Source organism: Galeopterus variegatus, unplaced genomic scaffold (assembly GCF_000696425.1).
Source record: "Galeopterus variegatus unplaced genomic scaffold, G_variegatus-3.0.2 Scaffold2812, whole genome shotgun sequence".
NCBI classification, from domain to species: domain Eukaryota; kingdom Metazoa; phylum Chordata; class Mammalia; order Dermoptera; family Cynocephalidae; genus Galeopterus; species Galeopterus variegatus.
This window is the reverse complement of record NW_007728923.1, coordinates 190,792-218,712: the sequence shown is the minus strand read 5'-3', so window position 1 is coordinate 218,712 and position 27,921 is coordinate 190,792. Positions and strand designations below refer to the sequence as shown.

The 27,921-nt window shown below is 55.6% G+C and overlaps 1 protein-coding gene across 5 annotated transcripts in view; it reads right to left on the bottom strand.

Annotated features, from left to right (window-relative positions):
- Positions 1 to 58: 58 nt before the first annotated feature.
- Positions 59 to 27,921, bottom strand: part of MCF2L (MCF.2 cell line derived transforming sequence-like) — a 203,498-nt gene continuing 175,635 nt past the window's right edge. For 3 of the 5 annotated variants that reach the window (XM_008583043.1, XM_008583044.1, XM_008583046.1), the window contains 23 exons: positions 27,283 to 27,397; positions 20,630 to 20,749; positions 20,061 to 20,252; positions 19,372 to 19,563; positions 18,613 to 18,772; positions 17,654 to 17,727; positions 17,417 to 17,493; positions 14,513 to 14,579; positions 13,565 to 13,680; positions 12,361 to 12,430; positions 10,960 to 11,052; positions 10,763 to 10,855; positions 10,390 to 10,515; positions 9,258 to 9,479; positions 8,981 to 9,073; positions 7,720 to 7,798; positions 7,485 to 7,551; positions 6,629 to 6,747; positions 6,307 to 6,399; positions 5,260 to 5,334; positions 2,054 to 2,175; positions 297 to 409; positions 59 to 224 (listed from right to left, as the gene is read on the bottom strand). In XM_008583043.1, the coding sequence (XP_008581265.1) occupies positions 59 to 224; positions 297 to 409; positions 2,054 to 2,175; positions 5,260 to 5,334; positions 6,307 to 6,399; positions 6,629 to 6,747; positions 7,485 to 7,551; positions 7,720 to 7,798; positions 8,981 to 9,073; positions 9,258 to 9,479; positions 10,390 to 10,515; positions 10,763 to 10,855; positions 10,960 to 11,052; positions 12,361 to 12,430; positions 13,565 to 13,680; positions 14,513 to 14,579; positions 17,417 to 17,493; positions 17,654 to 17,727; positions 18,613 to 18,772; positions 19,372 to 19,563; positions 20,061 to 20,252; positions 20,630 to 20,749; positions 27,283 to 27,397 (2,644 nt within the window). Of the gene's footprint in view, positions 225 to 292; positions 410 to 2,053; positions 2,176 to 5,259; positions 5,335 to 6,306; positions 6,400 to 6,628; positions 6,748 to 7,484; positions 7,552 to 7,719; positions 7,799 to 8,980; positions 9,074 to 9,257; positions 9,480 to 10,389; positions 10,516 to 10,762; positions 10,856 to 10,959; positions 11,053 to 12,360; positions 12,431 to 13,564; positions 13,681 to 14,512; positions 14,580 to 17,416; positions 17,494 to 17,653; positions 17,728 to 18,612; positions 18,773 to 19,371; positions 19,564 to 20,060; positions 20,253 to 20,629; positions 20,750 to 27,282; positions 27,398 to 27,921 lie in introns of those variants that run through there. The other 2 variants (XM_008583045.1, XM_008583047.1) reach the window with 2 other exon arrangements.

Sequence of the window (27,921 nt, the reverse complement as noted above, 5' to 3'; positions counted from 1 at the left end):
AGTGGAGGCGGCTGGGGCGCCGGCTCGTCCTGGGCACACCGCGGGGCCCTCCGTCCTTCTACACGGGCTCTGGGCTGTGCGACTCGGCAGGCCGGGGCGCCAGCAGATGGTGGGTCTTACCTGAGCTGCTCAGACCCTGAGCTGAGCCGGATGTGGCGAGCAGCGCTGACAGGCTGCGGGCTGGCACCCAGCCCTCCGTGCCGGTGCTCAGGTCCCGGACGTACCTGCAAGGGCCGGGTCGGGGTCAGGGCTTGGCCGCGGCGCGCCCAGGGGTGGGCACCCGTGGGGCATCTTACCAGAGGCCCTCGGCGCCCTCCTGGACCACCTCCACCACGTCCCCGCTCCTCACAACCAGGGCGTCAGGGCCACCCTTCTCGTCGTCCAGCACGACTGTGTATCTGCCCGGCACCTAGCGGGGACACGCCAAGGGACAGAGGCGCCGCCATGTCCCTGTGCACTGCCACCCCAGGCTCCCGCCGCCCCCAAGCATGCCCGCAGCCCCAGGCCTCTGCACTTGCTGTCCCCGTGCCCCGACGCTCTTCCCTTCCTGCGTCTGACTCTGATGCCGTGTTCTCCGCAGGGCCACCCTGATGGCCGGCCCCACACCCAGCTCGCTCTGCCTCTTCTCTGGGTGATCCTCGCCTCTCGGGCTGTGGTCTCACTACTTTTCTTGCCTCCCTGGGAGGGAAGAGTCTGGTCTATCTTGCTCCCTGCGTCATCCCCAGGGCCTACAGCGCGCGGGCACAGGACGGATGCTCAATGAGTGTCTGTGGACTGAGCTCTGTTGCAGAGAGTGGACTGGGAAGCAGAAGCTGCTGTCCTTACAGACTGTGGGGGGAGGGGGCCCCCTGCCTCCCATGGCAGCTGTAAGGACATGCGGCCGAGTGTGGCACTGAGGGATGCCATCGCCAGTCACAGGGCTGGGGGCAGGAGAAGGTGGGAGACCTTTGTCCACAGTGGAGTTGGCTGACTGTGTGATGCATGTGCCATACCGGCTCCTGGATGGGCCCTGCTCCTACCCTGCCAGCCCCAGGGCAGCCAGCATCACTCTCTGTCCCCAAGAATGAGATCCAGAGCCTCTGCATCCCCATGCCGCCCTTCTCAGCCGCGGCCCTGCGTGGGGGTTGCCTCCTCTGGACTGCGAGCCCTCCCTCCAGCCCCACACCTGTCTGCCCTTCCAGAACCTCTGGACTGTTTCTGTTCACTGCTACAGCCCTGGGGCTTGAATCAGGCCCAGCACAGAGCGTGCAATAAACATCCGTTGGTGTAATCCTGCCTCTAACGATTTAATATGCAAACAGTGTTTCCTTGCTCCTAATATTAAAAATAGGATATTGATGGGGCCGGCCCGGTGGCGCACTGCTACAGTGCGCCGCTTGGGAGTGCGGTGGCGCTCCCGCCAAGGGTTCGGATCCCACATACAGACCGGTCCCTGCTCACTGGCTGAGCGAGGGGCGGGCGCGGCACTGAGGGTTGCGATCCCGTTGCCGGTCCCGGTCCGGTACGGGCGCAACACTGAGGGTTGCAGTCCGTTGCCGGACACGAAAAAAGGCAAAAAGGAAAAAAAAAAATAGGATATTGATGAGTGCAAATCCATACTTAAAAAAATTCAAGTTTTTAAAAAAATGAGATTGAGGTGTGTGCACAGCTTCAAGACAGCTTGNACACTGAGGGTTGCAGTCCGTTGCCGGACACGAAAAAAGACAAAAAGGAAAAAAAAAATAGGATATTGATGAGTGCAAATCCATACTTTAAAAAATTCAAGTTTTTAAAAAAATGAGATTGAGGTGTGTGCACAGCTTCAAGACAGCTTGGTAGGAGCATCCTGTTGATGTAACAGGTAATTAAGGGGTGTGGACTGTCCCCTAAGGGAGGAGCACATGCGGGCCTGGCAGAGGGGCCACAGGGAGCAGGGGTGCCTGGAAAGTGCTCCCAGAGAAAGGAGGAGCTGCGGCTGCACCCTAGGACCCGGGCCAGGTGGATCTTCTAGAACGCCCTCCTCCCTAGGGAACGGCAGCTCCCTCTTGAGCCGCCTGCCGGGGGCCACGGTTACCAGCTTCTTGGGGCCCCCTCCACCGTCCTCCTCGGCATCAGATGAGTTAATCGGCTCCTCAGCACTCGACCAGCCGCCGTCGTCCTCAGGGGCCTCTGGTGAGTGAGATGTTTTGCTCCAACCTAGGAGAGGAACCGGCTCCAGTGAGGATCACCCTAATGACAGGACCGCCGTCTGAGGTGGGATCTACGTAAGTCCCCCCAAACCCCCTGAAATGTGCAGCCGAGGGACCCCCAGCAGAGCCTGTCCTCCTCCTCTGCAGGACCCCTCAAGTCTTTACCAAGGACCGGCGCATTCTGCCTCAGCTGCCCACACAGCCGCGGGGCCACGGCCAGAGAGCACCCGTCCCCCTGCAAGGCCCGGCCTCCCTGCTTCCGACCGCGGCACCCGCTGGAGCCCTACAGCAGACACCCCTGGAGAGAGGTCGTTCCCACCAGTGCCGTGACATTCAGCACCCGTCACCGGGCCTGGAGGACGGTTTCCAGCAGAAATGGCAGAGGCGCACTGAGAGCTGCGAAGCCCACCAGAGCAACAGGGCTGTGGTCCTCGCTGGGCAGTGGAGCCGGGGACACTGAGTCACGAGTCTAGGGCTCCAGCGCCCCTCTGCTGGGCCAGCACATGAGGATGGACAGGCTTTTTTTGGATTTAATGCTATACAAGGGAACTTCATGATGTTTGTGGAAAAACAGAATTAAAAGATAATGTGGACCTTTCCACGAACTTTCTGAAGATCCCTTGTATGTATCCCTCACTGGTGTTACTCCCGCCACCACCCCCAAAGGGCAGCAACTGTATTTCCACCTTTGGGGAGGCTTATCCTCCTGAATAAACACAATAGATGCCAGAACCAAAGCGACAAGCCTCAGCTGCACTCCCGTGGTCCTGGAGCTCAGCTACTGCACCGAGGCACAGAGTCGACCGACGTTTCAACACAAGAGGCCTATCAGGGAATTGGGCGGACTACTAGTTGGATTGGAGCTTGGACACACCCAGTCCCAAGTTCCACATGGTGGGGCTGGAAGCAAGCGTTTCCCTGCACCAGAGCGTGCTGGGTGCGTGAAGGGAACACAGACGAGCCGCGCATACAAACACACGTGGAGCCCGGACTGTGCTGTGGCAAGCCATCTCAGCAAGCCAGGTCTAACAGCTGACAGTGGGTTGGCTGGCAGCAGAAAGCCACTGCCACAAGGCATGAGCAGCCACCTCTGTTCCCATAGAAAGGGGAACCTGGGCCCCGTTCCCTGTCAGCCAGCAGCCCTTGTGCAGGGTCGGCCCCACCCCACCCAGACATTTCCTTGCCGGGGCTGGGCTGTGGGGGCTGGAGAAGCAGCTGACCCTGCCGGTGTCACACCAGGCTCGTGTCTATGTGAGAAGGGGGGCTGTGAGTTTCCAGCTGCGGACCACCCGCCCCTCCCTTCTCTGAGCATGTCGCAGCTGCAGTCCAGCATGGGAGCTAAGACAGAGTGTGGGGTGGGGGTGGGGGTGGGGGGTCCCAGGCGACCTTTCAGAGCCCGCAGGGACTGCCAGTGTCCTCTGCCTCTCCAGCTTCCCAGTCGCTCTGAAGCACTGACATCAGGCCTCTGGCCAAACAGAACCAAAAGTCTGCTTGAGGACAGTGAGAAGAGAGGGATGGAAGTGCTCCGTGTGGCGACTCTGTGGGCCGAGAAGGCCGCCCCGTCCGGCAGCAGACCTTACACAAAACCCTGGCTTCAGAGCAGGGGCTGTTTTCGCGCTGGGGGAGCCTTCGGCAACCCCGCCCCCTGGCATGCCAGGGAGAGAAGGCTTTGTAGGCTTGCAGCAGCTCGGGGCCTCTGGTGCTCAGCTCTGTGCTGGACGGAGCCTCTGGGGGACACTAACAGGCTCCAGGCGTCCCCGTGTGAGAGTCGCGGGCAAGGGAGGCAAGAAGCCCAAGGCCGAAATCCACCCGCACGAAGGCGCCCACATAGGACAGGCAACAAGAACGTTTGGAAGCCTGACGACCACAGTCCAGGCTGGCATCACTCTCTGGGATGTTGGGGGATTTTACGAGAAGATATTAGGCCAGAGCGACGTGCGAACATGGTCCCCTCTATTTTCTGTAAAACAGTCCTGCATGTTATCGATGGAGTGAAAAAGTGGGCCGAGGGAGCCTCTCGGGCAGAAGCCCACGAGCATCTGCAACGGGCCAGCGAGCGAGGCCTGTGGCTCGTCCCCTGCAGCAGCCTGGCTCCAGCACACCCTCCGTGAGTCTCTGCGACGCTGCGGGTTGCATGCCCTGCCTTTGCTCGCAGAGGGAACGCCATGGAGGCAAAGCTGCTCGGCTGAGACGCAGGAGCAGGGCGGCAGGGACGGCGTGAGCAGAAAGCGTCTAATGGACAAAAGACCGTCAAGGGGGCAGTGACTCTTTTCTCCTGGGCACCTGGGGTCTGGGCAGCAGCAGCCAGGCCCCTGCCTGCGCGTGAGAACGTCAGCAGCTCCCTGCCCTGAACTCATGTCCAGTGGCAGTGGGAGGGCTGCGTACTCTGCACCCCTGGGGCTCGGAGAGTGGAGGCCAGAACGAGCTGTGGGAGCTGCGGGTAGTGTAGGTGGGCTCAGGGAGACGGGTTCAGCTCATACCCCTTGGAAACCTTTGCAATTGTTCGGAAAACTCGGGAAGATTCAAAACATGAAGTCCTTTCCCTGAACGTGAGATCCTCAGCCCTGGCCAGGGGAGGTCTCTGGGGTTTTATCCTCGGAACACGAGGGAGGCAGGAAACAGGAAGGCCCAAGTTCTGAGACGGAGCTCGACCCCGCCCGTCTGTACGACTGGACGTCTCCCCTCTGAAGGGGCAGCTGGACAGATGACGCCAGCTGCTACGGTCCCTGTTTCCACCCAGAAGTGTTGCGCAAACTGGTGAAGTGGGAGGAGGGCTGGCACTTTAGGGGTCTGTGGGCAGGGTGCCTGCACCCACAACAGCCACTGAGCAATAAAACCCGACCCAACCGACCTGCGGGCACAAGGAGGGCAGTTGTGCAGGCTCGGGACAGATCTGGCCCAAGGAGTCAGCCGAGAAGCGTGGTGACCTCACGGGCTCTGTCACCAGAGCAGCAAGGTGCTGGGCAAAGCCGGGGACCTGCTTCTGGCTCGGAAGGACCGAGGCGGTTTTGCGTCTTAGGTGGCGTGTGACCACCAGACAGACAGAGCTCCTAGCAGGTGTCATCTGGGTTCAGAAGCTGAGTCACTCTACCTCGTACACCGAAAGGAGTGGGGTCGCTCTTTACTTCCAGGCGCTTAGCTTTTTTGTCGGGACTGGTGGGAGAAGCTGTAAGAGGAGGGAGAGGGAAAGATACAACAGGAGGGGGCGCGTGAGGAGCCGCAGGCAGAGGGCGGAGCACAGACACCGACGGGCTTTCCACAGATGCCAGGGCCACTGTCGTGAGCAGAGTGGACGTGGCCGCGGCTCTCACGGGCGCAAGGAGAGGCCCGGGGGAGTCGGGGAGCTGGGGCTGAGGGGCGCTCGGCTCTGGCGAGCAGAGGCATCATGTCAGGGGCCGTCTGCAGGCCGTTTCTCAGCTCTGCATTAGCAGAGTGTGTAGTGCCAGCATGTGCAGTTTCTTTCTTTCTTTCTTTCAAGTCTGAGGACAACTTAAAAATATTTTGTAAATTGGAAAACACCCCCCATTTTCTGGACCACTCTCTGGCCAGTGAGAAGCAGCCTCAGCAACCCAGGCTTTGAGCAGTGGGCAGGGCCGCCACAGGCCTGCTGGCACTCCAGGGCTGACACTCGGAGGGGATCTGCTATTAGAAATCCCAGTCGGAGGCGGTGCCTCGTCAGCCCGTTCACTAGCCATTGCCCCAGAAGCCATCTGGCATCGCACCCAGCACTCCGGCATAGAGTGACTGCAGCTAGACAGGCGAACGCCCTGCAGGAACTAACAGGGAAAAGCAGGAACAGGTGGAGGGAGGGCGGCGGGGGAGGCGGGTGCTGGGATGGGACAAGAATAGCAAAGGACAGCTGTGTCTCTGATCAAGCCTCCGCTGGAAAAGCTTGCCTTCACTTTTTCAAAGAAGAGGCACTCCTGAAAGCTAACCCTGGGTGTCTGCAGCAGACGCGTGAGCGCCAGTGGGTGAGCAACGTGGTGGGAGATGGTGTGGCATGGCCTGTGCTTGTGATGGAGGTGGCGTGAGCCCCCGAGACCATGCACACGAATGGTCACACACAATGCACGACAGACATGGCACCACGGCGAGGGACACTGGTGGGGGTGGAGCTCAGGCCACTGCCTCTCTTTACCTTTCTGACCCTTGAGGTTAGCAAAGCCCTGCAGGGTAAAGCGCTTTCTGGAAAGCGCAGAGCTTTCTGAGGTAGAGCTAGTGACGGCGTCATCTACGAAGGAAGAGAGAGACAAACGCAGAGGGTGTTGGCGGCCCCAGCTGTCTGGCTCCGTGGGAGGTCACACGGGCCAGAGCTGGGGGCACGCAGCATCCTGGTGGTGGGTAGGGAGAAGGGACCTGGACTCTGTGGCCTTCTTTGTGCCGCGGGAAGCTGCTGTCATTAACGAACACGTGTGAGCAGCTGTCAGAGCAGCTGAGGCCCGGTCACTGCAGACACCCACCTTTGCCCTTTTCGGGGGGCTTTGGCAAGGATGCAGAGCTGATGTATCCCTCCAGGCTCAGGGGGTCCATTTTCCTTTCTTCCAGCTTCTTGACGCTCCTTGTGTTCCCCCTTGAGGGACTGTTGACATCAGGCACACAAAAAAAGACAGCACGCTGGCAGGTTAGTTTTTCAAGACTCTCGGAGGACCGTGGCGCAGGCATCCCCGAGCCCCCAGCCGGTCCTCAGGCAGCGCAGTGTGTCGCTTCAGAGGCTGAGCCCTCAGGGCAAAGCCAAACAGAACCGAAGGAGAAGGGAAAACCACCTTCCCAGCTGCTAAGTACAGGGTTTGTTTTTTTTTTTGGGGGGGGGGATGCTTCTCTTTTAAAACTACTGTTCTGTAGATTAATTATTTAGGTCTTATCCTGTTCCCTGAATGATTAAAGGTGGCTTATATAAGAAACAGAAAAAAAAAACCCCTGAATAATAAAATACAGGAAAAATAAGGGCAGAAGAGACACAGTGAAGCTACTGTCAAGGCCAGTGTCTGGCACGTGCACACGCGTGCTGGTTTGAGTCTCCAAAACCCGGGGTCCCTGCCGAGGTGCCCGGACACTGAAATGCTCAGCCCTCATCTAGGAGAGCCCATGACATGTGCTGATCGCAAAGAGAAACTCCCCACAGATGGGAAAACACGAGAGACTGAGCTGGCCGCTGCCTGGGAGTGGGGTTGAGATGTACGTCCTTGAAGTCCACCCACCAGCCTGCGATTCCCAGACGACAGGCACCTCAGGGGCCTTGGGGCAAACTCCACAATCCCAACCACAAGGAGATTCCGGCGCAGAGGCCGAGGGAACTCTGTGGCACAGCAGTCTCACCTGGTGCTGGGTGACGTGGGCAGGGGCAGGCTCTGGGACTGCTCCAGCGCCCTGTGCTGGCTGGCTTCTGTGGGGAGGGAAGGGGACACACACCGTGCTCGGCCTGCAGCTTGTATCCAGCATCTTTACTTCTAGATGCTAAGGCATCTTACACAGTGGAGGATTTTGTGGTTGCTTTGAACATGCATAAAAACATGCTGGAGCAAAGGCTAAGAGAAAATCATCGTTGGCCCACCTCTGCAAGCCTGCAGCTGGCTGGTCAGCACTTTCCGAATTTCATTCACCCACGCGGCTTTAATTTCAGGAGTTGGCGCCTGTTCTCCCCAAAGAGATGCCGAGAGGTAAGGGCTCAGTTCTCTAACGAAGCACGCTTTGATATTTTACTCTTGGAACTTCCAAGGACAATCTTGGAACCAATAATAACATCAGTGCACGGGAGAGACAAGAAGAGAAAAGAAAAGAAGGCAGGCACGTCCCCTGGCTGCAGGACTCTGCGCCCCACGGCACGGAACTGACGGAGAAGGGCCAGGGCCCGGTGCCGGGTGCCCAGCCAGCCGGCCACCCACGAGGCCAGTTCCTCTGCACCATCGCTGACGCTTGGCTCCCTGGGGAATGCTCCATGGGCACAAACAAACCCTCGAGAAGAGCAAGTTTCTCTGGGCAGTGGTTCTGATTGACATTGTTTTAGGTGACAAGGACAATGGCGAGTCTGAAGCCCATAAACAGACTCTAAACTGCAGGGCGAGGGGTGCTGGAGCAGGAGCAGGAACTAGGGCCAGCGGCAGCCACCCTGCCCCACAGCATGAGGCCCTCATAGTGCGAGGCCCCGGGCCGGGGCAGAGGCTCCCACCCGCTGGCAGCCAGGCTCTGAGGTGCTGAGTGCCGCAGCTCCTGGGGTTGCCACCGGGCCCAGGTCCTCGCTCCAGCTCCATGGGCCCAATGGCCTGGGTGGCAGGACTGAGAGCACGTTCAGCCTGGATGCTGTGGCCACTGTGGGACTGCCACTGCTGCCAAAAGCGTCAACATTCTGAAAGGCGCCCCTGTGTGGGGCTTAGTCCTCCACAGGGCACTCGGGGGCTTGCCGTGGGCACATGGAAGGGATGCCAGCCCCAAGCCCACATCACAGCTTCCCCCAGCCCCACCCTCATTAGTGGGAGGGGGACGGGCACAGGCCACACACCCCAGAAGAGAGTCAGGTCTCAGTGCACACCAGCCCTATCCTGTACTGTGTGCAGAGACTGCGGGGTGTGAGCCCGCTTCCCTGGGGCACACTCTGGCACCCCCATTTATACTTCTCCCTGGATTTCACCCTGGGTCCGGCTCACTTAACAACGGCCCGAGGCAGCCCCGAAATGAACAGCAGCTGCTCCTGGCCTCCAGGTGACGAGACTTCACGGAAGACTCCAGACACCAGCTGTCACTGGAGGCCTCTTGTGGGTGATCCCGAGAGGCCCCACGACCCCTCCCGCCTGGCCCGGGGACAGGCGAGGGCCCACCTGGATGATGTAGACCTCCTCTCTTGCGTTGTACCAGATCTCGAACTTCCTCGCGTCGCCCTTCACGTTCTCCGTGATGCCCACGGCAGTCATCTGGCAAGCACAGAGCCGGGAGCCGGTGTCAACGCGCACACGCCACCGCCTCCTCATTTAAAAAGACGCTGCGTTCTTGGGGCGGGGGCCGAGGCTGGCGGGCCCCCCCGACCGATGCAGCCCGTGGATGCAGCGGGGCCGCGTGGCGGGTGCTCCTGCCTCCCGCCGACCGAGCCTCACTTACGTTCAGGGACTGCTTGTAGCTATAGGACGGCGCCTTCTCGTACCCCTCCCCGTTCTCCTCCCTTTTCTTGCAGAAGAGCACGGCCTTCTCGTGCAGGAACAGGTGCCGCTGCATGGGCTTGAACCTGGCCAGCTCCTTCACCTTGGTGTGGCCCTTCTTGTGGTCCGTCCAGACGCTGAAGGAGCCCTGCATCAGCAGCTTTCCCAGGTCGCCGAGGTTCCCCTGCAACGCAGGACAGCGCGGGCGTGCATCCTCCACGGGTGACGTGCAGCGCCCCCGCTGAGGGAAAAGCCCTGGGAAAGGCCATGTGCTGCCTGCTTCCAGCTATAGGACGTTCTGGAAAAGGCAGAGCCACGCAGACAGTGAAAGATCGGGGCTGGGGGGTGGCAGGGACGGGCAGGATACTGTAATGTGGATGCAGTCACTGTTCAAAACCACAGAACGCGCAGCACCCAGGGCAAACCCACGTAAACTGTGCACCCAAGTTAACAGGACCGTGTCGCTGTCGGCTCATCAGTTGTAGCAGGACCACAGGCGCACGGGATGTTAGTAATGGGGCGGGGGAGGCACACGTGGAACTCTGCTTCACACTCAATTTTTTTTATAAATCTACAACTGCTAAAAGAAGTCGCCTGTTAATCGAAAAAAAAACCGAGGATGGGTGCGGAATGGTTGGACAGAGAAGCAGAAAAATTAATAAGTTCACCTGCCAGGGGCCTACAAGGGAGAAGGTAGAAACCTGTCTTTTACAGTCACTGTCTAAGTCACCAGCCCACAAACCACATCACAGAAAACAGACGGCCACAACTGTCCTCCACGATCCTCGAGAGCAGGGGCGGGCAGGGAGTGCAGAAGTCTGGACTGCACCCCTGCTGGGGGCACCGAGCCCTCCAGGGGCACACCTGGTTTCCTCCATAGCCACAAGCCCCGCCTGGGCTGCAGACTCAGTGACCCAGAACCTGGGCTTTCACCGGGTCCCAGTGATGGATCCACAGCAGAGCTCTGGCAGCCCTGCAGCGTGTTTGGGGCCTCCCCCACCTGCCCGTTAGACCCCCCGTGGAGCCAGCTAGGTAGCATATTGTGCAAGACTAAGACAGGAGAACGGCTGGCGGCGCTGGTGCCCAGCACTTACATCGTAGCCTGTGATGGCGATGAGGTGCATGGAGTCGTTCACGGCCTTCAGGATGCCCAGGATGGAGCTCAGTGCCTCCTGCAGGTCCTCGGCGCCTGTGCAGTTCTTGCTGTACTTGAGCATTTCCTGGGGGCGGGGGGCATGGGCGACACAGGACCCACTTACACACGAACATCCCTCCCACACCCTTTGAGAACGGCCAGCTCTTTCCCAGAAACGCAGACCTGAGCAGGCCCCAAGGACAGACCCTGCGGAGGCTAGGCAGCTCCTCGCATGGCTGTCACAGGCCCAGAGGAAAGGACACCAGCAGGCACGCGCCACGCACTCCCCCGCTGGTCCCGGGAAGCCCACACCTGATGCCCTGGGGCCTCACCTTGAGCAGCAGCTGGTACTTGGTTATTCTCTGCACAGGCTTCAGCAGGTAGGAGTCCAGACTCAGCTTGTGGTCCAGCTTCTTCTGGCATTCCTGGAACCAATCGCAAAGCCTTCGCTGTAGACGATTTTCACTAGCCTTCATTTAAGAGTCAGCTAGTAAAGGAAATTGTGTCTGCAGAAGGGCCCAGAGCATACCTGGAAAAACGGACAGTCGGAACACTGCCTCCACAGGCTCTCAGACCGGGGCTTGTTCTGGCAGTACTTCTCGTAGATCTGGAAATCCTCCATCTGCACCCAGGAGGGAAAGACACCGCGGTATGATCACCTCCCTGGTGACACGCGGCTTCTGTCCTTATCTCATGGCCCTGAGGGCTGTGCCCACTCCCCAGCTCCTCCAGGAAGGCCTGATTTTATGAACAAAGACCTCGCGGTCCACGCACCATCCCTGCCAAGCTTGCCAGAACACAGGTGTGGAGCTGTGATGGCTTCTCTCAAAGGTGGTTTATAGGGTCATCTCTTCATTTGTTTGTTTAATTGAACTTCCAGGGTTTTCTCTGGCAGTTTTGCAAATTACACAAGTTATTTTGTAAAAAAAAAAGACCGAGCCCAGTGTGAAATGCAGTTGCACCAGAAGTTCACTTCTCAGGGCTTAAGCCTAATCCCTCTATCATTGTTAAAAATTCAGCTCAATATAGCTGGCTTTTTGTCATTGGAATAACAGGCTGATAATAACATATGCAGAACCAATTCACACTTTCTACTTTCTAAGAAAGAATTTCCAGAGCTTTACCTACAGCAGTGGTGCCCAAATTTCAGCAAGCTTCAGATCACTGGCGGGCTCCTCCCAACACAGATCGCCCCTCGCCAGAGGCTCTGACCCGGCTGATGCTGGCCGGGGAGCCTCACTTTGAGAACCACTGGCCCACGGAAGGATTCGCCCGCCCCAGTTCTCAGATAGCACTGAGACGAAACGTGCGTTTCCCTCTTTCTTCCTGCTGCCTTTTGGCTGAAGAGTCCCAGCCTCCAGTTCTTTAATTCCACTGCTGTTTGTTAGCTACCATCCCCGTATTGCTAAGCCAGCAACACGGCCCGTGCGCCCCAAGCTTTTCCACAACCCCTCGCTCTGGCTGACGGTTCCACCGCCCTGTGGAGGAGGCAGGTGGGTGCTTTCTTAAAGAGGAGAAAAGGGAGGCTCTGAGAGCTGGAGTGACCTGTCCAGTGCCATCCAGTACGTGCGGGAGACTGGGCAGGACAAGCCCAGACACAAGCTGAACCACACACCGCTGCGAAAGGCTCGCACTCACCACTTGCTGCGAAAGGCTCGCACACACCACTGGGGCACTGTGTCACTGCAGCGTGCCTCAAAGCTTGGGTTTCATAGTTTTTCTCTTTTTCGAACCAGTTACTGGGATTAAAAAATTCTATTCTTTTGTCTGTACTGAAAAATATCACATCATTTCAGCCAGACTGGGGACACTGGTGCTCTGTAGTTCCAGTTGGTTAGAATGAGAACTTGCTGGAGAGTTGAAAGTCATTATTATTCAGTAATTTTAAGAAGTAAGTCGTGACGAAGTATACATTCAAAGAAAGACATACCCTCTCTAGAAAGCACCTTCCGACCAGCTCTGGGCAGTCTATGTAGCTTTCGAGCTCCCTCAGGAAGATCCTAGACAGAGAAGGTTTTCATTAAGTCGTAGGAAGAAACACCGGAATCAGACGACACCCATAACAAAGCAGCAGGTTATTTGTTTGAAGACTCCTTTGCTTTGCTCTGGACAATTCAAGTGAGTGCGTGGTGACAGGGGTCCCTGGGTCCCCGCACTGCTTCTGAAGGCCGCGGGCAGGGACGGCTCTGGAGGCCCCGCACCACGGCTGGCTGTGGCTCCCTGGCTTTTCTGCAAACTGATGTAGGTCCCCACGCAGCAGCGTCCCCAGGCTACTGAGCGGCTTCGCCTCTGAACTCCTGACTCGTACTTGTCCCCTGGGGGGCCTGAGCAAGGACGGGGCGAGACCCCACGGGGCACCAGGAGGGTGCTGAGGGTCTTTGCACTCCCAAGGTCCTGTGCAACCTTGCGGAAGGGAAGGCGCCGGCAGACCTGCGCCTCCTGTGTAAACAGCGGGTGGGGGACGCTAATGTCAGGGTGAGACACAGTGCCCAGGTCCCCCATCCCCACGGGCGCTGTGCACTGGTCCACACAAGCCTGGCTTCTTCTCAGGACACACAGGTGTGTGCCGCCTGCCTAAGGGAACTTTCACAGGCCTGCGGGTTCCTCGCAGAGCTCCACAGACCGTCTCAAAGATGGCAACAAAACAGTGAAGCAGGGCCTTGGAGGAGCCACCTCAGCCCACCAGCCTGCACGTCTCTCTCAAGAAAAATGAGACCCTCACGCTCAGCAAGGAGAGCGGTGAGGACAGGGCGTCAGCCCTGCCACCCTTTTCAGGAACAGGCTTGGGAACAAAACAGGCCTGGCTAAGTGCAGTGGCCTCCAGACATCTGGCTTCCACTTGCCCGGCCAGATGAGAAGGGGGACATGAAGGCAGGGCTGCTCCGATCTCTTCACACCACAGAGCAGGTGACATGGGGACTTGGGGTCTGTCCTCACAGCAGGGGCTCATCTATAATCCAGCTCCTGGCACTAGTCACAGGGCAAGGTGCCTCGAGGCGCTCGGAGATGCCCTGGGCATGCAGTGGGTGCCCAAGCCTGTGTGTTCACCCCGAGAGGCTCTCCCGGTCCCAGCCCCTGCAGGCAGCTCCGCAGGAGTGAGAGACGGGTGAGAACGCCAGCCGGTTAGGACCCACCTGTTATGAAAGTGATAGATCTCCTCCATATTTCCAAATAAGATGTCCTTCTTGTGCTGAAGGCCCGTGGAAATGAGATGCGCCATCAGTGGGTTCTCCATCTCCGCAGCGTAGCCCTGCAGAGAGGGGCAAGGTCAGCGAGGACGCCCTGCCTGGTGGCCGCCCTGGCTTTGAAAGGCGGATCCACTCACATTTATCCACTGGACCCGCATGCACTGAATAGAGTGAGTTGCGAACACTGTCAGTGGGGTGGGGGCTCCGTCCTGTTCCCTTTCTAACCTTTTCCTATTCAGGCACAGGTGACATGCGCGGCACAGATCCTGTGTGCACACCGCGGTGAATCAAACGTGTAACCAACACCCGCATCAAGACATGGAGTGACTCAGAAGGCCCCCGTGCCCCTCCCAGGCAATGACTCACCTGAAGGTACCCCCATCCTGACCTCCCACCCACGACCGGTTCTGCTTGTTCTGGAACTTTCCACACACAGAAGCGTGTGCGTTCGCGGGTCATTATGCCTGTGAGGCTGGAACCTCTTTGGCAATCAGCTGCACTTCCTGGTTGCTGCGAATGTCTGTCCCTGTGCAGAGCCACTAAGCACTCTGTCCCCTGTGCTACTGGGGACGTCAGGACTGCTCCCAGCATGGGGCTGCTATGGGCAAAGCTGCTACGAATGTTCTTTCACACACTTTTCGGTGGACACAAACACCTGTGTCCAAGTGGCAGTTTTAAAATGAAGCTGCATGGGGTGCGGGTGAGCCCCACAGATGCCCACCCCGCCCGCGTCCAGCCTCACCTCCAGGACACACAGCAGCTCCTCCACGAATGTTCTTTCACACACTTTTCGGTGGACACAAACACCTGTGTCCAAGTGGCAGTTTTAAAACGAAGCTGCATGGGGTGCGGGTGAGCCCCACAGATGCCCACCCCGCCCGCGTCCAGCCTCACCTCCAGGACACACAGCAGCTCCTCCACATAGGCCCGCTCCGTGTCCAGGAGCTCGTTCATCACATGCCTGCAAGTGGTGCACACGGAGAGCAATGACACGTCAGGGCCGGAGGGACTCAGCACCGTCTCATTTGTGGGCAGAGAAGCTGCGAGTGGCCCACGCAGCACGAGGGGAAGACAAGTCCAAGGCTGGGTGTCCTCCGGGCCCACTTCCCCGACCCCAGGCACCCGCAGACTGTGACCAGCTCACCTCCCCTGTGACCAGGCCGGCATCCGAGGCCTGCCCGGAGTGGATTCCCTGACCCACCTCCCATCTGCGCAAACTTGGCCCCATCCCTCAGCACGGTGCGAGTCAGCCGTCCCCTTCGGATTGGTCCCGCTTCCTTGATGAGCCACCTGAGTCTCTTCCACCAGGAAGACCCCCTGACACCCCATCCCGTGCCTCCCCAGAGCCTTCCTCTGCTCCCCAGCCACGGTCCAGGCCTCACTTCAGCTGCCCGCTGCCTGTGCCCGCTCCCTTGCACAGAGCAGGTGTGCAGCAACGACCTGCGGAGGTACCCGTCCCGGCACGTGGTGGCGTCCCAGAAGGCGGAGGGCTTGCACATCAGCTGCTCAGATCTGCTTCATAGAAGAGGACCCCTTTTCATGGCCTACAATCACCCTGCCTATTTTAATACACAAAACCAATACAGAAAACCAAGGGGATTGCTCTGGGTGGAGATTACTGAGCAGGGTCGATTCTAAACAACTGCCAGCACCTGAAGAGCCTTGGGCATGCAGCTCAGAGTGCCCACGCTCCTGCCTTTGAACAAGGAGGCAGGGGAGGAAAGGGGCCGGGGACCCCCTCACATCTCGAGTTGAACCGTGTGAGGCGTCTGCTGCCCCGCAGTCCTCAGGGCTATGCTTGCTGCCCCCTGCATCCGGAAGCTTCTTGACAGCGCACTCTTCCCCCTTCTGTTTTGATACATTCCATTAGGAGCCAGAGGCGACAGGACCTGACCTCATCCCTGACCTCAGCTTATTCTAATTGCAGATTTTGCTCTTTCCTCGGAAGCTGCCGGAGAGACGTGGCCGTGCTCGCTGGGGACACAGAGCGCAAGCTGCCTGGCACACCTGCTGGCTAGCGTGCGCGGGGAAGCCCGTCCTCCAGTCTTAACCTCGGAGTTAGGACGATCACAGGGGAAGGAGGGGGCCGAGCACGAGGCATCCGGTGGAAACATCAGAAGCAGAGACGGTCCTGAGGGCGACGCCCAGGCGGCTGGCTGTGCACGTGCATCAGTGCTCACGTCGCTGTCCTGAGGGTGCTGCCTCCCTGCGCCTCGGGGCATTCTACACCTCCCAGCCCCGGGCCAGTCCGGTCCGTCCTCTCAGAGGTGGAGAAGGGAGAGGAGCTGCTGTTGTCCACCGACTCTGCACTGCCCAGACCAGGGCGGGGGGTCACAGGGCTCCAGAACCGCGCCGTCCGCCACCGCGGCCACAGCCGCGCCCAGGCATTCAAATAAAACATTCAGTGGCTGAGTTGTGCGGGCCACATTTCTCATGCCCAGTAGCCACCGGTGGCCGGTGGCGGCTGCAGCAGACGGTGCTTCCTGTTAGTGACGGTGGCACACGGAGAACTGTGTTGGCAGCTGGAGACACTGTCCCTTGCGGCTCCCCTCAGTCATTCCCCTCCCTGCACTCCAAGACTGACCCGGCCGTGTTTATCAAGCTGTTGTGTGCTGGGTGCTGCGGGGACCAGGACGATGAACTAAACCACGTGTGTGTGACCTCGAGGTGTCTGTGCCCTGCAGTCCCACGCCATAGTTCTGGTGGCCAAATGTCCAGGACCACCATGCAGCTCATCTGTCTCCATAAGGGGGTGGGTGAGGTGCATGCCACCACCTGGCACAGAGCACGATGCGAAAACGAGGTGGAGGATGTCGTCAGTGAAGGCTTCAGGCACAGGAACTGAGCTGACGTCAAGGGACGGCGTGATCTCAATGGGGCGCATCTGAGCACAGGTCTCAGGTGTGTAAAGGCAAGAAGGCAGCGATGTGCAGGTGTGTTCAACGTGTAGGCACATGTGTGAGGCGGGGAGCGGCCCAGCTCCCTACGGGGAGAGCGGCGGCGCCCAGGAGGGCCATCGGAAGGGGGGCCCCATCAAGCCCAGAGTTTCTGTGCCCACCGCTCCCGGGAAGGAGCGGGTTGTGCGAGACGCCCTGGGCAGGTGTGAGGGGTCACGGAAACAGCTCAGGTGTGTGGGAAGAGACCCCCACCAGGTGGGTGGGCAGAGAGGGGGGCGGGTGGAGAGGAGGATCGTGAGAGATTATGCAATCGCCAGGGGAGGGTCCACAAAGGCTGCAGGGACCCTCTCGAGGGACGAGAGGGCGGAGTCCAGCAAGGACTGGCCCTGACTGTGCCGATCCCAGGGCTGGAGGGTGTGAGCCTGGGGTCTCCGAGTTCTGTGTCACTCCAGGGGCTTCTCGCCCTGGGGCTTGGGACAGGGAGAACGGGGCCATTTGAAATCACCCAAGCCCCCTCCTGAGCACTCAGGGACAAAATGAGACTTTTCTAAGGAAAAGCTGATTTTCTCTTCATTTCAGAAACGGTGATTCCGAACAGATGTGCACATTCTGTTTTCGCACATCCCACAATACACACACGTGTGTCCGCTCCGCGGACCCCAGGACACCAGCTCCTTTCCCGCCTTGGGTGTTGGAGTGGACGCCATCTACCCGCATCCAGACACCCGCAGCCACAGGCTGGGGTCTGGGTGGGTCCCCTGGCGCATCCGAGCGCAGAGCCGCTCGCGTACGCCATCTACCCGCATCCAGACCCCCGCAGCCACAGGCTGGGGTCTGGGTGGGTCCCCTGGCGCATCCGAGCGCAGAGCCGCTCGCGTGGCGGGAAGAGCAGCCCACTCACCTGCGCAGGACGGCCAGGCTCTCCTCCTCGTCCCCCGTGGAGCTGCTCCGGCCCTGCCGGTTCTCACTCATCTCACTCTGGGGAGGGGAGAGTGGAGCGTCACGTGTGATGGGAAGGAGTGGCCTCCAGGACTGCCCTCAAGGCCCAGAGCCTGACCCTGCTCCCGCCGGGGACAGGTGTGCGGCCCCACCGGGCTGCAGGCCGGGAACGGCCAGGGCGGGCATGCAGGGTCCTCACCTTGGCCCTCCTGTAGGGGCCTCTCCGGAGCGCGCTGCCCTCGGCGCTGGGGTTCTCAGACCCTCGCCGGACGCCTGGTGTGGAAGAAGCAGAGAAGGAGGCGTTCGCTGCGCATCTCAGAGCCGGAGAGAGACGTGCACCCACAGTGCGCTGTGTTCCGCTCAGAGCAAGAAGCACGGGCCCGGGAGGAGGGAGGACAGCATGGAGGGAACGAAGCGGGGACACGGGGACACGGGGCGAGGGGCGGGGAAGGGCGGGGTGCCGCCTGCGGGCTCCGATGTGGGGGCCACAGCACATTCCCACAGGGGCGCGGCTCCATGGCCACAGAGGATGACCCACGGGACGGCCGGCGCCCAGCTCGCGGGGCCCCCGGGGATTTAGGACCCGCAGCCGCCAAGTCCTGCAGCAGATAGCAGGAGACGCTCCCAAGCCCACTCACCTCGTGGTTTCCTGTGAGAAAACCCAGCGAGGGTGGGAAAGAAGGTGGGTTTTGAGACAGGGAGGGGACAGGACAGGGTCCCCGAGAAACGGCACAGCCCTGGCATGGCCTTGGCGAAGGGCTGGTTTGGGGAGAGTCCAGGAAGGCTCTGGGGCAGGTCTGGGGTGCGTGAAGAAGGCTGTTCTGCAACAGCATTGAGCATGGGCTGGGGGTGACTGGAGTCAGGGGAAACCAGAAGTAAGTTCCTCAATGGTGAGCCAAAATTTCCAGTTTTGTGGGCCACACAGGCTTGGCTGAAACTCCTCGGCTCTGCTGTCACGCACAAAAGCAGCTCAGACAAGACCCAAGTGAGCAAGCACGGCTGTGCCCTGACAAACGTTATTACAAGAATAGAGGGAGGCCCTGAACTGGCCAGGGCCCATGTGGCAGGCAGGAGAGGCCGTGGCAGGAGAGACCCCACGTGTGGCTCCCTCACAAGCACCAAGCTCCCGAGGCCAGGGCCCCGGGTGGCCACGCGTACCTGGGGAGGGGCAAGGTGACTTTGTGAGTGCCTCCGGCCTGGGGGCCACCGGCTGCACAGGCCGCGTCTGCTTGGCGGCCAGCTTCTTCAGGCTGGCCTGTCTGCGGTGAAACATCTCCTCCATGCTCTCCTGCTTCTGAAAGACCTTCTGCACGTGTTCCTGAAAGGACAGCGCGAGTGAGACGTCACACAAGTGTCTGTTAGTCACCTGAAGCAGCACAGTCCTGCACAGGGTGCACTGTGCCACACACAACCTCTGTTTTCAATGCTCATGACACTGTCTGTCGATACTGCGCGGCTCTGCGCCCGGCTCTGGTTGCCATGGATGGGGAGGGGTCTGAAGCCCACCCAGGAACGAGGGGTGGTGGGCCTGGAGATAGGTCAGCTTGATGCACGGAGCTGGTCACCTTCTCCAGATAACTGGAGGGCCACCAGGGTGGAAGTAGGGTGGCTAGCGTGGAGCTGGAAGGAGCCCAGTTTCCATGACCAGGTGCTGTGGCGTAACCAGGGCCCAAGACACGGCATCGAGAAGAGCGCGCCCCACCGCAGGGAGTGTTCGGTGGAGGCCGGTGGCCACCTTGCAAGGGGGGCCTGAGATAATCTCTGTACTGGAAGCAAGGCTGCGCTCGGTCACCTCTCAACTCCACATTTCTCTAAAACGCCATTAGCTACTCGTAAATAATTCTTTCAAACATAGCGCAAAGTAATCCCTGCCACCGGGCACAGCAGATGCAGATGGAGAGCCAGGGTCAGCATTACCATGAGGTCCTGGTTCATGATGGATTCATATTCCTTGTAAATTTTACTGAGCTCCTGGATCTTATTTTCTGCACCGGTCTCCAAAAACCTCTCGATTTCCTGGAGGGCCGCCTCCGCGCCGTCCTGGGACTGGCATTTGTCCACGGGCTGCGAGGCCAGCAGGTAGATCCCTGCATCACACCACTTCATGGACTGGAAATGCGGAGCACAGTAGAGGCAGGAAGGACACCGTTAGAAGCTGCACGTTGCGCATCTTTTCTAAGCCTACGCTGCCGCAATGTCCTGTTTACTGTCTAATGAGTGATCTGTTGACTGTTATATTGTGGGGACTATCTAAAGCGCTGGGACATCACACTTCTGCCCCTGTGTCCAAAGGAACACAGAGCTCTCCAGTGCCAAGTACGCCCTGGGATGCGACTCGGCTCAGACAGAGGAGAGGCTGGGAACATGCAGTGGAATTAACTAGGGTGTAAGATTTGGGTCCTCTTAGAGGAATTACTGTGGCAAGTGAGTCCTAGAAAACAGACGATTCTACCAGGATGTAACACTCTAGCCCATAAGAAAGAGGAATTCAGAAAGTAGGCGTGAGGCCACTTTTCCATCCACGAATCTGATTCACCCCAGTGACGAGGGTCACGGGTCATGGGCGTGGCCGGGGGCTGGGTGGGCAGCGATCCTGGCAGGCCTACCGTCTCCAAGAGGCCGTGCAGCTCCAGGGACTTGCTGAGCAGCCCCCTCCTCCTGCCGACCTCAGCCGCGAACTGGTCGCAGAGGTGCCGCAGCTCCTCGCACTTGGGGAGGATGGAGTCCACGGCGTAGTGCTTGCTGTCGATGAGCTGCTCGCCTTCCTGTGACAGGGCGCAGGCCCTCTGCACGGCTGCCTGCGGGACACAGCCACCCCCGGGACACCGTCAGGCTCACCTTTCCTTGTTTCCGGCGACGGTCGACTGAAATGCCACCTAATCCCTGATGCTATTTCGGGGCAAACGCTTCTGGAGGCTGGGATGTGCAAACAGAAGCATTGCCTGTTTGCAGTGACCCGACCCCAAAGAAGCATCATTTTTTGAAAATCGAAGGATGACGGGATTTATGACAAGGAGCTGCTGCCCACGCCTGCCTCTGTTGGGGCGGCTGCCATAGGGTGGGCAGAGCAGTGGCCCGTCCACCCTGCTGGGGACATCCCTGGGGGGCTGGGACTTCTGCTGCGACTGCCTGAATGCCGCCTCCTGCCCACACCAATCCACATCCTTGTCCTTACATTGGATTTCTCCTCAAAGGTGGCGAGGTCCCTCAGCAGGTGCTCCGCATGCGCCAGGCTGTTGCCCACGTCCGTGAAGGTCGCTATCTTCTGGGAGACCGTGTCCAAGGCAGCTTTGACCTGGAACAGAGGAGAGCCCATCTCAGAACGCCACCCCCGAAGGAGAGGAGGCGCACCAGAGTGGTGCAGGGAGGGGGAAGCCCAGGCAGGAGGGCGAGGAAATGCAGGCAGCCAGGCGCTGAGCCAGGGCCGTCTCCAGCGGAGCGGGGACAGTGCTGGCCCCACATGGCCCGGCCAGCTGGGCACTCGCTTCTCTGGCCTCAGCTCATCCACAGCAGCACGGGACATGTGGATGCTGAAAAGACAGTGGCTGTCACTCCTGCTGCATCTCTGCAGTGGCCAGGAGAGCCCCGCAGCTCATATTCCAGCTGGCTCTCACTTCTAGCATCTACTGTTACTGGCATTGGCAGGAAGACAAAGGGTTTCATATAAGTGACTTTAAAAATAAGTAACAGCTAATCCCTCTACGTAAAAAGGCATTTGATTTTTGTTATTACAAATCATCTTGATAATGAGCATGTACACAAGCATCCCAATGCCTCCTGGGGTCATGGCTCAGACACCTGCAATCGAGGGCAGGAGGGCGACCCTTGCCCATCCTGGAGGTAGCTGACATGCAAGGCTGGTCCCTCTGCACACTGCCCATGACCAGTCCAGACATGTGGACGCACAACCACCTCTAGAAAGGGTTTCTGGGAACCCACCTTGGGAACACCTCCACCTCTCTATCCCAACATGCTGCCTTATTTTCCTCCTGGCACAGATGCACTGGTCACCTTGTCCAACTTTACTTTACCTCCTTGGGGTCTGCCCCCCAACCCCAACACCTCCACTAGAACAGAAGCTTCACAAGGACCAGGATTCATCTGTCCAGGGCCCAGACCAGCTCTGGTCCACAGCAGGCCACAGGAAAGGGCTGTGTAAGGGTGATGCTGAGGTCTGCCAACACCTGCAGCATGAGGGGAGGAGGATGTTTGAAAACCCCTTCTGGGCAGGGCACCCAGCCCCTGGGGCTCCCTGAGCCACATGCCAAGAGACAGAGCAGGAAGCTCACACGGATCACCTGGTTGTGCTTGCTGGGTCACTGGGGGGTAGAGGGAGAACATGAGAAAATTTGGGGCCCACATTCCTTGCAGATTAAACTTGGGATTTCTTCATTTGACCTCAGGCACTAGTGGAGCCGGCTTCGAGGATTTCTTAGCCACAGGCAGACATCTGAAGATGATGTTGAATTTTTCTCCCAAGTTGAGTCCTTATTAATTAAACTCAATGCCATCGGGAGGGGTCAGGTTCTTTTTGCAGATCTAAGCTCCACATAGCTAATAGACCTACCTTAACTGAATGACCAAAATAAGTTTTCTGAACAGAAAGGAAAGTTAAAGATAAAAGCAGTAGTCTTGGAATGTCAGTCTAGAAGAAAGGTCACAGAAAGTAAAAATGTGGGTAATACATGGGCTTCCCTTCTCCTTCTGAGTTTTTAAAATTGTGTTTCATAGTTGAAGCAAAATTATAACGCTGATGTGTTCAAAGACAATTTAAGACAATTATATTATAAAGGGAGGAGAGTAAATGAAGTATGAAAAACTTACTTCCCTTTGTACCCAATATTTTATGTACATTATGTATCAAAATATAAGGTAATTCTCAGAGCAACAACTAAAAAAGCTATACAATGAGATAAATCCAAAGACAACTATAGATAAATGAAAATAGAATTCTGAAAAATGTTCAAGTAACCACAGAAAGGCAGGAAAATAAAACAGAGAAAGGAAAAAACAGAACAAACATAAAATAAAATGGCAGACTTAAGCCCTAATGTAGCAATAATTACATTAAGTGTAAGTGGTCTAATACACCAATTAAAAGAGCATGGCAGAGTGGATTAAAAAACATGACCCAACATATGTTGTGTGCAAGAAACTCACCTCAAATATACACAGTATAGGAAGGATGAAGGTAAAAGGATGGGAAAATATATTATGTAAGCTTAATCAGAGGAAAGCAGGAGAGGCTGTATTAAATCAGGTGAGGTAGACTTTGGAGCAAAGAAAATTATCAGAGACAGGAAGGGCATTACATAACAATAAAAGAAAACACAGCAATGTGTATGCTCCAAACAACAGAGCTGCAAAACATATGAAGCAAAACCTGATAGAACTGAAAAGAGAAATAGACAAATTCATATTTATAATTGGAGGCTTCAACAACCCTCTCAACTGTAGACCAAATAGACAGAAACCAGCTACGATATAGAACTCAGTACCATCAGCCAACAGGATCCAACTGAAATTTATAGAACACTCTACCTAACATCGGCAGAATAAAAATTATTTTTAAGCACCTGAGGAACATATACCAAGAACATATGCTAAGAACATAACCTGGGCCATAAGAAACCTTAAAAATTGAAATCATACAGAGTATGTTTTGTAATCACAATTATCAAACTAGAAATCAAGAACAGAAAGATAAGAAAAATCTCTGAACACTTGGAAACCAAACAACATACTTCTAAATAGTCCCTGGGTCAAAGAAGAAGTTTCAAGGGAAATTTTAAAAAATTGAACTAAATGAAAATGAAAATACAGCAGATCAAAATTTGTGATACACAGCTAAGGCAGAGGTAAGAGGGAAATTTATAGCATGTCCATTAAATATGTACATTAGAAAAGAGGAATAGTCTCAAATAAATAATGTAATTATTTAGAACCTTGAAAAAGAAAAACTAAAATAAACCCAAAGTAATCACTAAAAATAAATAATAAAGAGCAAAGATTAGATTTAGATTGAATATAAAAACAATGGTGAAAACTGATGACACAAAGAGCTGGTTATCTGAAAAGATGGAGAGGGATAAATCTTTAGCAAGACAAACAGAGAAGACACAAATGACCTATATCATAAATGGAACAGGGAATATCACTGTAGACCCAGCAGGCCTCAAAAAGATCAAAAAGAATACTATAAACAGCTCCACACACATAAATCTTACAACTTCAGCGGAGTGGACCAGTTCCTAGAAAAACACGCACTACCACATCTCACGCAATGTGAAACAGATAATTTGAATAGCCTTATCATTGTTAAGAACACTGAATTCATAATTTTAGAAGTCCCTCCAAAAGAAATCCCCAGGCCCAGATGATTTTACTAGAGTATCTACAAAATGTCTAAAGAAGAATTAACACCAATTTATACAATCTCTTTCAGAAAACAGAAGAGTAGGAACATTCCCAATTCACTTTATGAAGCTGATATTGCCTGACACCAAAACCAAATAAAAAACAGTTAAAAAAAAAAAGAAAGAAAGAAAAAAGAAAACTACAGACCAATATCTCTCCATGAATATAGATGCAAAAACTCTTAATATGATATTATCAAATATAATTCAGCAATATATAAAAAGAATTACACACCATGACAAAGCGGGTTTTATTTCTGGGATGCAAGGCTGATTCAGTATTTGAAAGCTAATCAATATAATTCACCATATCCACAGATTAAAGTAGGAAAATTGCATACTTATTTCAATCAATCTGGAAAAAGCATAATTAAACATCTAATGTAATTTAAAAAACTCTCAGAAAAATAGGACTAGAGGGAAACTTTCTCAACTTCATAAAGAGCATCTACAAAAACCTACAACTAACATCACACCTGATGGCAAAACACTAAACGTTTTCCCTAAGATTGGGAACAAGGCAAGGATGTCCAGTCTCACCACTCTTGTTCAAGTTGTGGAAGCTCCAGACAGTGCAATAAGGAGGGATAAAATAAAAAAATAAAAATAAAAAAATAAAAGGCATACAGTCAAAAAGGAAGAAATCAAACCGTCCTTATTTGCACGTGACATGATTGTCTATGTAGAAAATCCCAAGGACTCTACAAAAAAACTCCCAGAACAAGTGTGTTCGGTAAGGTCGCAGGAGATAAGACGTACTCAAAAACCAATGGCATTTCTATATATAGCAATGGATACATGGACACCAAAATTAAAAATACAATACCACTTACAATTTCTTAAAAAATGAGATACTTAAATGTGAATCAAACAAAACACGTACTGAACTTGCACGACAAAAACTATGCAACACTGGGAGAAAACCTAAGAAAATCTACGTAAATGGTGAGCACAGCATGTCCCCTGACTGGAAGACCCAACATGGTAAAGAGGTGGATTCTCCACAAAACACGGGTTTCACACAATTCTTCTCAAAAAGCAAAATTTTTTGTAGATATAGACAAGATTATTTTCAAATTTATATGGAAAGGCAAAGGAACTGGAATAGCTGAGACAATTTTGAAAAAGAGGAATAAAGCAGGAGGAAGCAGTCGACTGATCTGGAGGCTTATCAGACAACAACGGTAACCAAGACCTTGCGGTGTGGACAGGGGAACAGACACACGGATCGACGGGAAAGAGTAGACAACCCCTGGAAATAGACCCACAAAGATATGCCCAGCTGAGTGTGACAACAGTGGGAAAGAAATCGGGTGGAGGAAAGACAGCCTTTCAACATATCATGCCAGAGCAACTGGGCATCCAGAGATAAAAAAAAGGAACCGCGATCTAATTCTCATGCCTTGTCCAAAAATTAACTAAAAATGCATCACGGATGTAAATGTAAAACTATAAAAATTTAGGAAAAAAAGCTCAGGGGAACATATCTAGGATCTAGGAGCAAAGGTCTGATCCTCAAAAGGAAAAACGATAAATGGGACTTCATCAAAATTAAAAACTTTCGCTCTGTGAAGATCCCTGTTAAGGAGGAAAAGACAAGCTACAGACTGGGGGAAAATACTCGCAAACCAGGCATCTGACAAAGGACTAATATCTGCAGTGTATAGAGAACCCTCAAACAAACTTAACAGTAACAAAGCCCACAAAACCAAACAATCCAGTTAGAAAGTGGGCAGGACACAACGAGGCTGCACCGAGGGCAGGTGAGCCCATCAGGGAAATGCAGAACAGAGCCACCGTGAGACGCCGTGCACACCGGTCCAGACGTGTGTATAGGATAAAAATAGTCCCAACTCCAAATGCTGTGGGACGTGGGCACGCGAGATCACTCAAACACTGCTGCGGGAATGTTAAATTCACAGCCACTCTGGAAACAGTCTGGTGCTTTCTTAAACAACTAAGTATGTAACTACTATGTGACCCTACGATCGCACTCTGACCATTAATCTCAGAGAAGTAAAAACTTAACTTCACCCAAAAATCTGCACATAAATATTTTTAATAGCTTGATCTGTAACAGCAAAAACCTGGAAGCGACCCAGATGACCTTCAGCAGGTGAAAAGTTACACTGTGGCACACCTGCACCACGGGATGCCGCTCGCTACAACAGCCTGGGCAAGTGTTCAGAGAACTATCTCAGTGAAAGGAGCCAATCCCAGAGGGTTAACTACTGCACGATCCCACGCACGTAACATTCTAGAAATGGCAAAAGCGCAGCAGAGAGAACAGGTCAGTGGTCGCTGAGACTGACGAGGGGCACGGGGAGGGCAAGCTGGTACCACTGGGGAAACCGGGTGAGGACACGGGATCTCTGTGCTGTTTCTCACGACTGCATATGAATCTACGATAATCTCTAAATACAAAGGTTAATTCAAAAATGTCCCCTCTCTGAAAAGCTTCTCTCAGTCCCCTCAGAAATAAGTTGCAAGTTACCACTCTCTCCACATGACTCTGCGCTGTGCTGTTCCCACCACAGCCACGTGGCCCCTTCGCACCGCTGAGGTGGGGCTTGACCTCTGGTCTGCAGCAGGGAGACTTGGTCACCTCGTGCTGACCAAGCACCGGGCCCACCTCAGGGTGCTCGGAGAATGCTGCTGAGCCAAAGTCTCCTTTTCCCAGGAGCACCGCCTCAGTGCTCCCTGGGGCACGGGGACAGGGAGCCGTGCTGAAAGCCTTGGTCTCCTGAGAACCGTTCCTGGGTGCTGCTTCCCTGGCGCTCACACGCTGTCTTGTGCCAATTTTGTTATCTTTGAACTTGACGATATTGCTTTTTCCCCATCTCGACTAGAGTTCTCCTGGAGACAGGAGAAGGGTTGCTCCACGGGGTGCATGTGGTCCAGCACAGGCCAGATCCACAGGAGGCCTCCGTCTACTCTGCAAGAAGAGGTGACAGGCTCCCGCGGAGCGGGCCTTCTCTACGATTTCATACAATGCGGGGGCTTCACTACTGATCAGTCCTTGTCATACTGAGCCCAAGGGGGGACTGTTGTCTTACTTGGTATGCCCGGGGCTCTGTGCCAGGCACACGATAAGGGCACGTTGAATAAAAGAGCATACAGATGAACACGAAGGACAGCAAAGCCTCCCTGACTAATTCACAAATAATGCAGAAGCACATACCAACGATCCGGTTTTAAATAACCTCTGTGTATAACGTGTTCCTCAAATCAGCTCAATCTCGCAGGCAGTGAGGCTCGAAGGTGATTCTGCATTAAGCGCGAGCCACCCGCAGAACCCAGCTCTCCATGTTGGGACTGAGCACGTATAGAGTAGGCGGCCAGCCACCCCAGCCCCTGCAGCCCGCGTGCCGGGTGCCCACCTTCAGGCCCGCTCCCTGCTCTGGCCACTCACCTCCCGGAAACCCTGCTCGAAATGCCGGAGCTGCAGACACTGTTCGAGTTTCTGCTGATGCTTCGACCAAAACTTATCGAAGGCGGCCTCGGTTTCGCTCAGCTGGGCCAGGAGCCTGGGGGGAGAGGTCGTGCGTGAACCGTGTGCGAGAGCCCGCTGCGGGCACTGACCCTGCAGTGCGAAGCCGGGCAGGGCACCAGCAGATGCCGGCTGGTGTCCACCACAAGCCCTGCCGAGACCCTGGCCTCCGATGGCCTCAGAATTCGCAGATGGGGGAGCGAGAGGCACTTCAGGCAGAATCATGGGCCTTGAGTTTCCCTTCCTGCGTCCCTTGCCCACCCACGTCACACTAGCCCAGCCAAGCTGGGCAGCATTTGCTAACTTTTAAAAGGCCAAGAGGCTAAAGGCTTGGGCTTATTATTCACAGCTTTGGTTCAGGGTGAAGGAAGCACCACACGCATGTGGGTGGTCTGTGGTCAGTGTTCTTTTTTTTTTTTTTCCCTTTTTGTCTTTTTTCGTGTCCGGCAACGGATCGCAACCCTCAGTGTCGCGCCTGCACCGGACCGGGACCTGCAACGGGATCGCAACCCTCGGTGTTGCGCCCACACCTCGCTCAGCCAGTGAGCGGGAGCCGGTCTG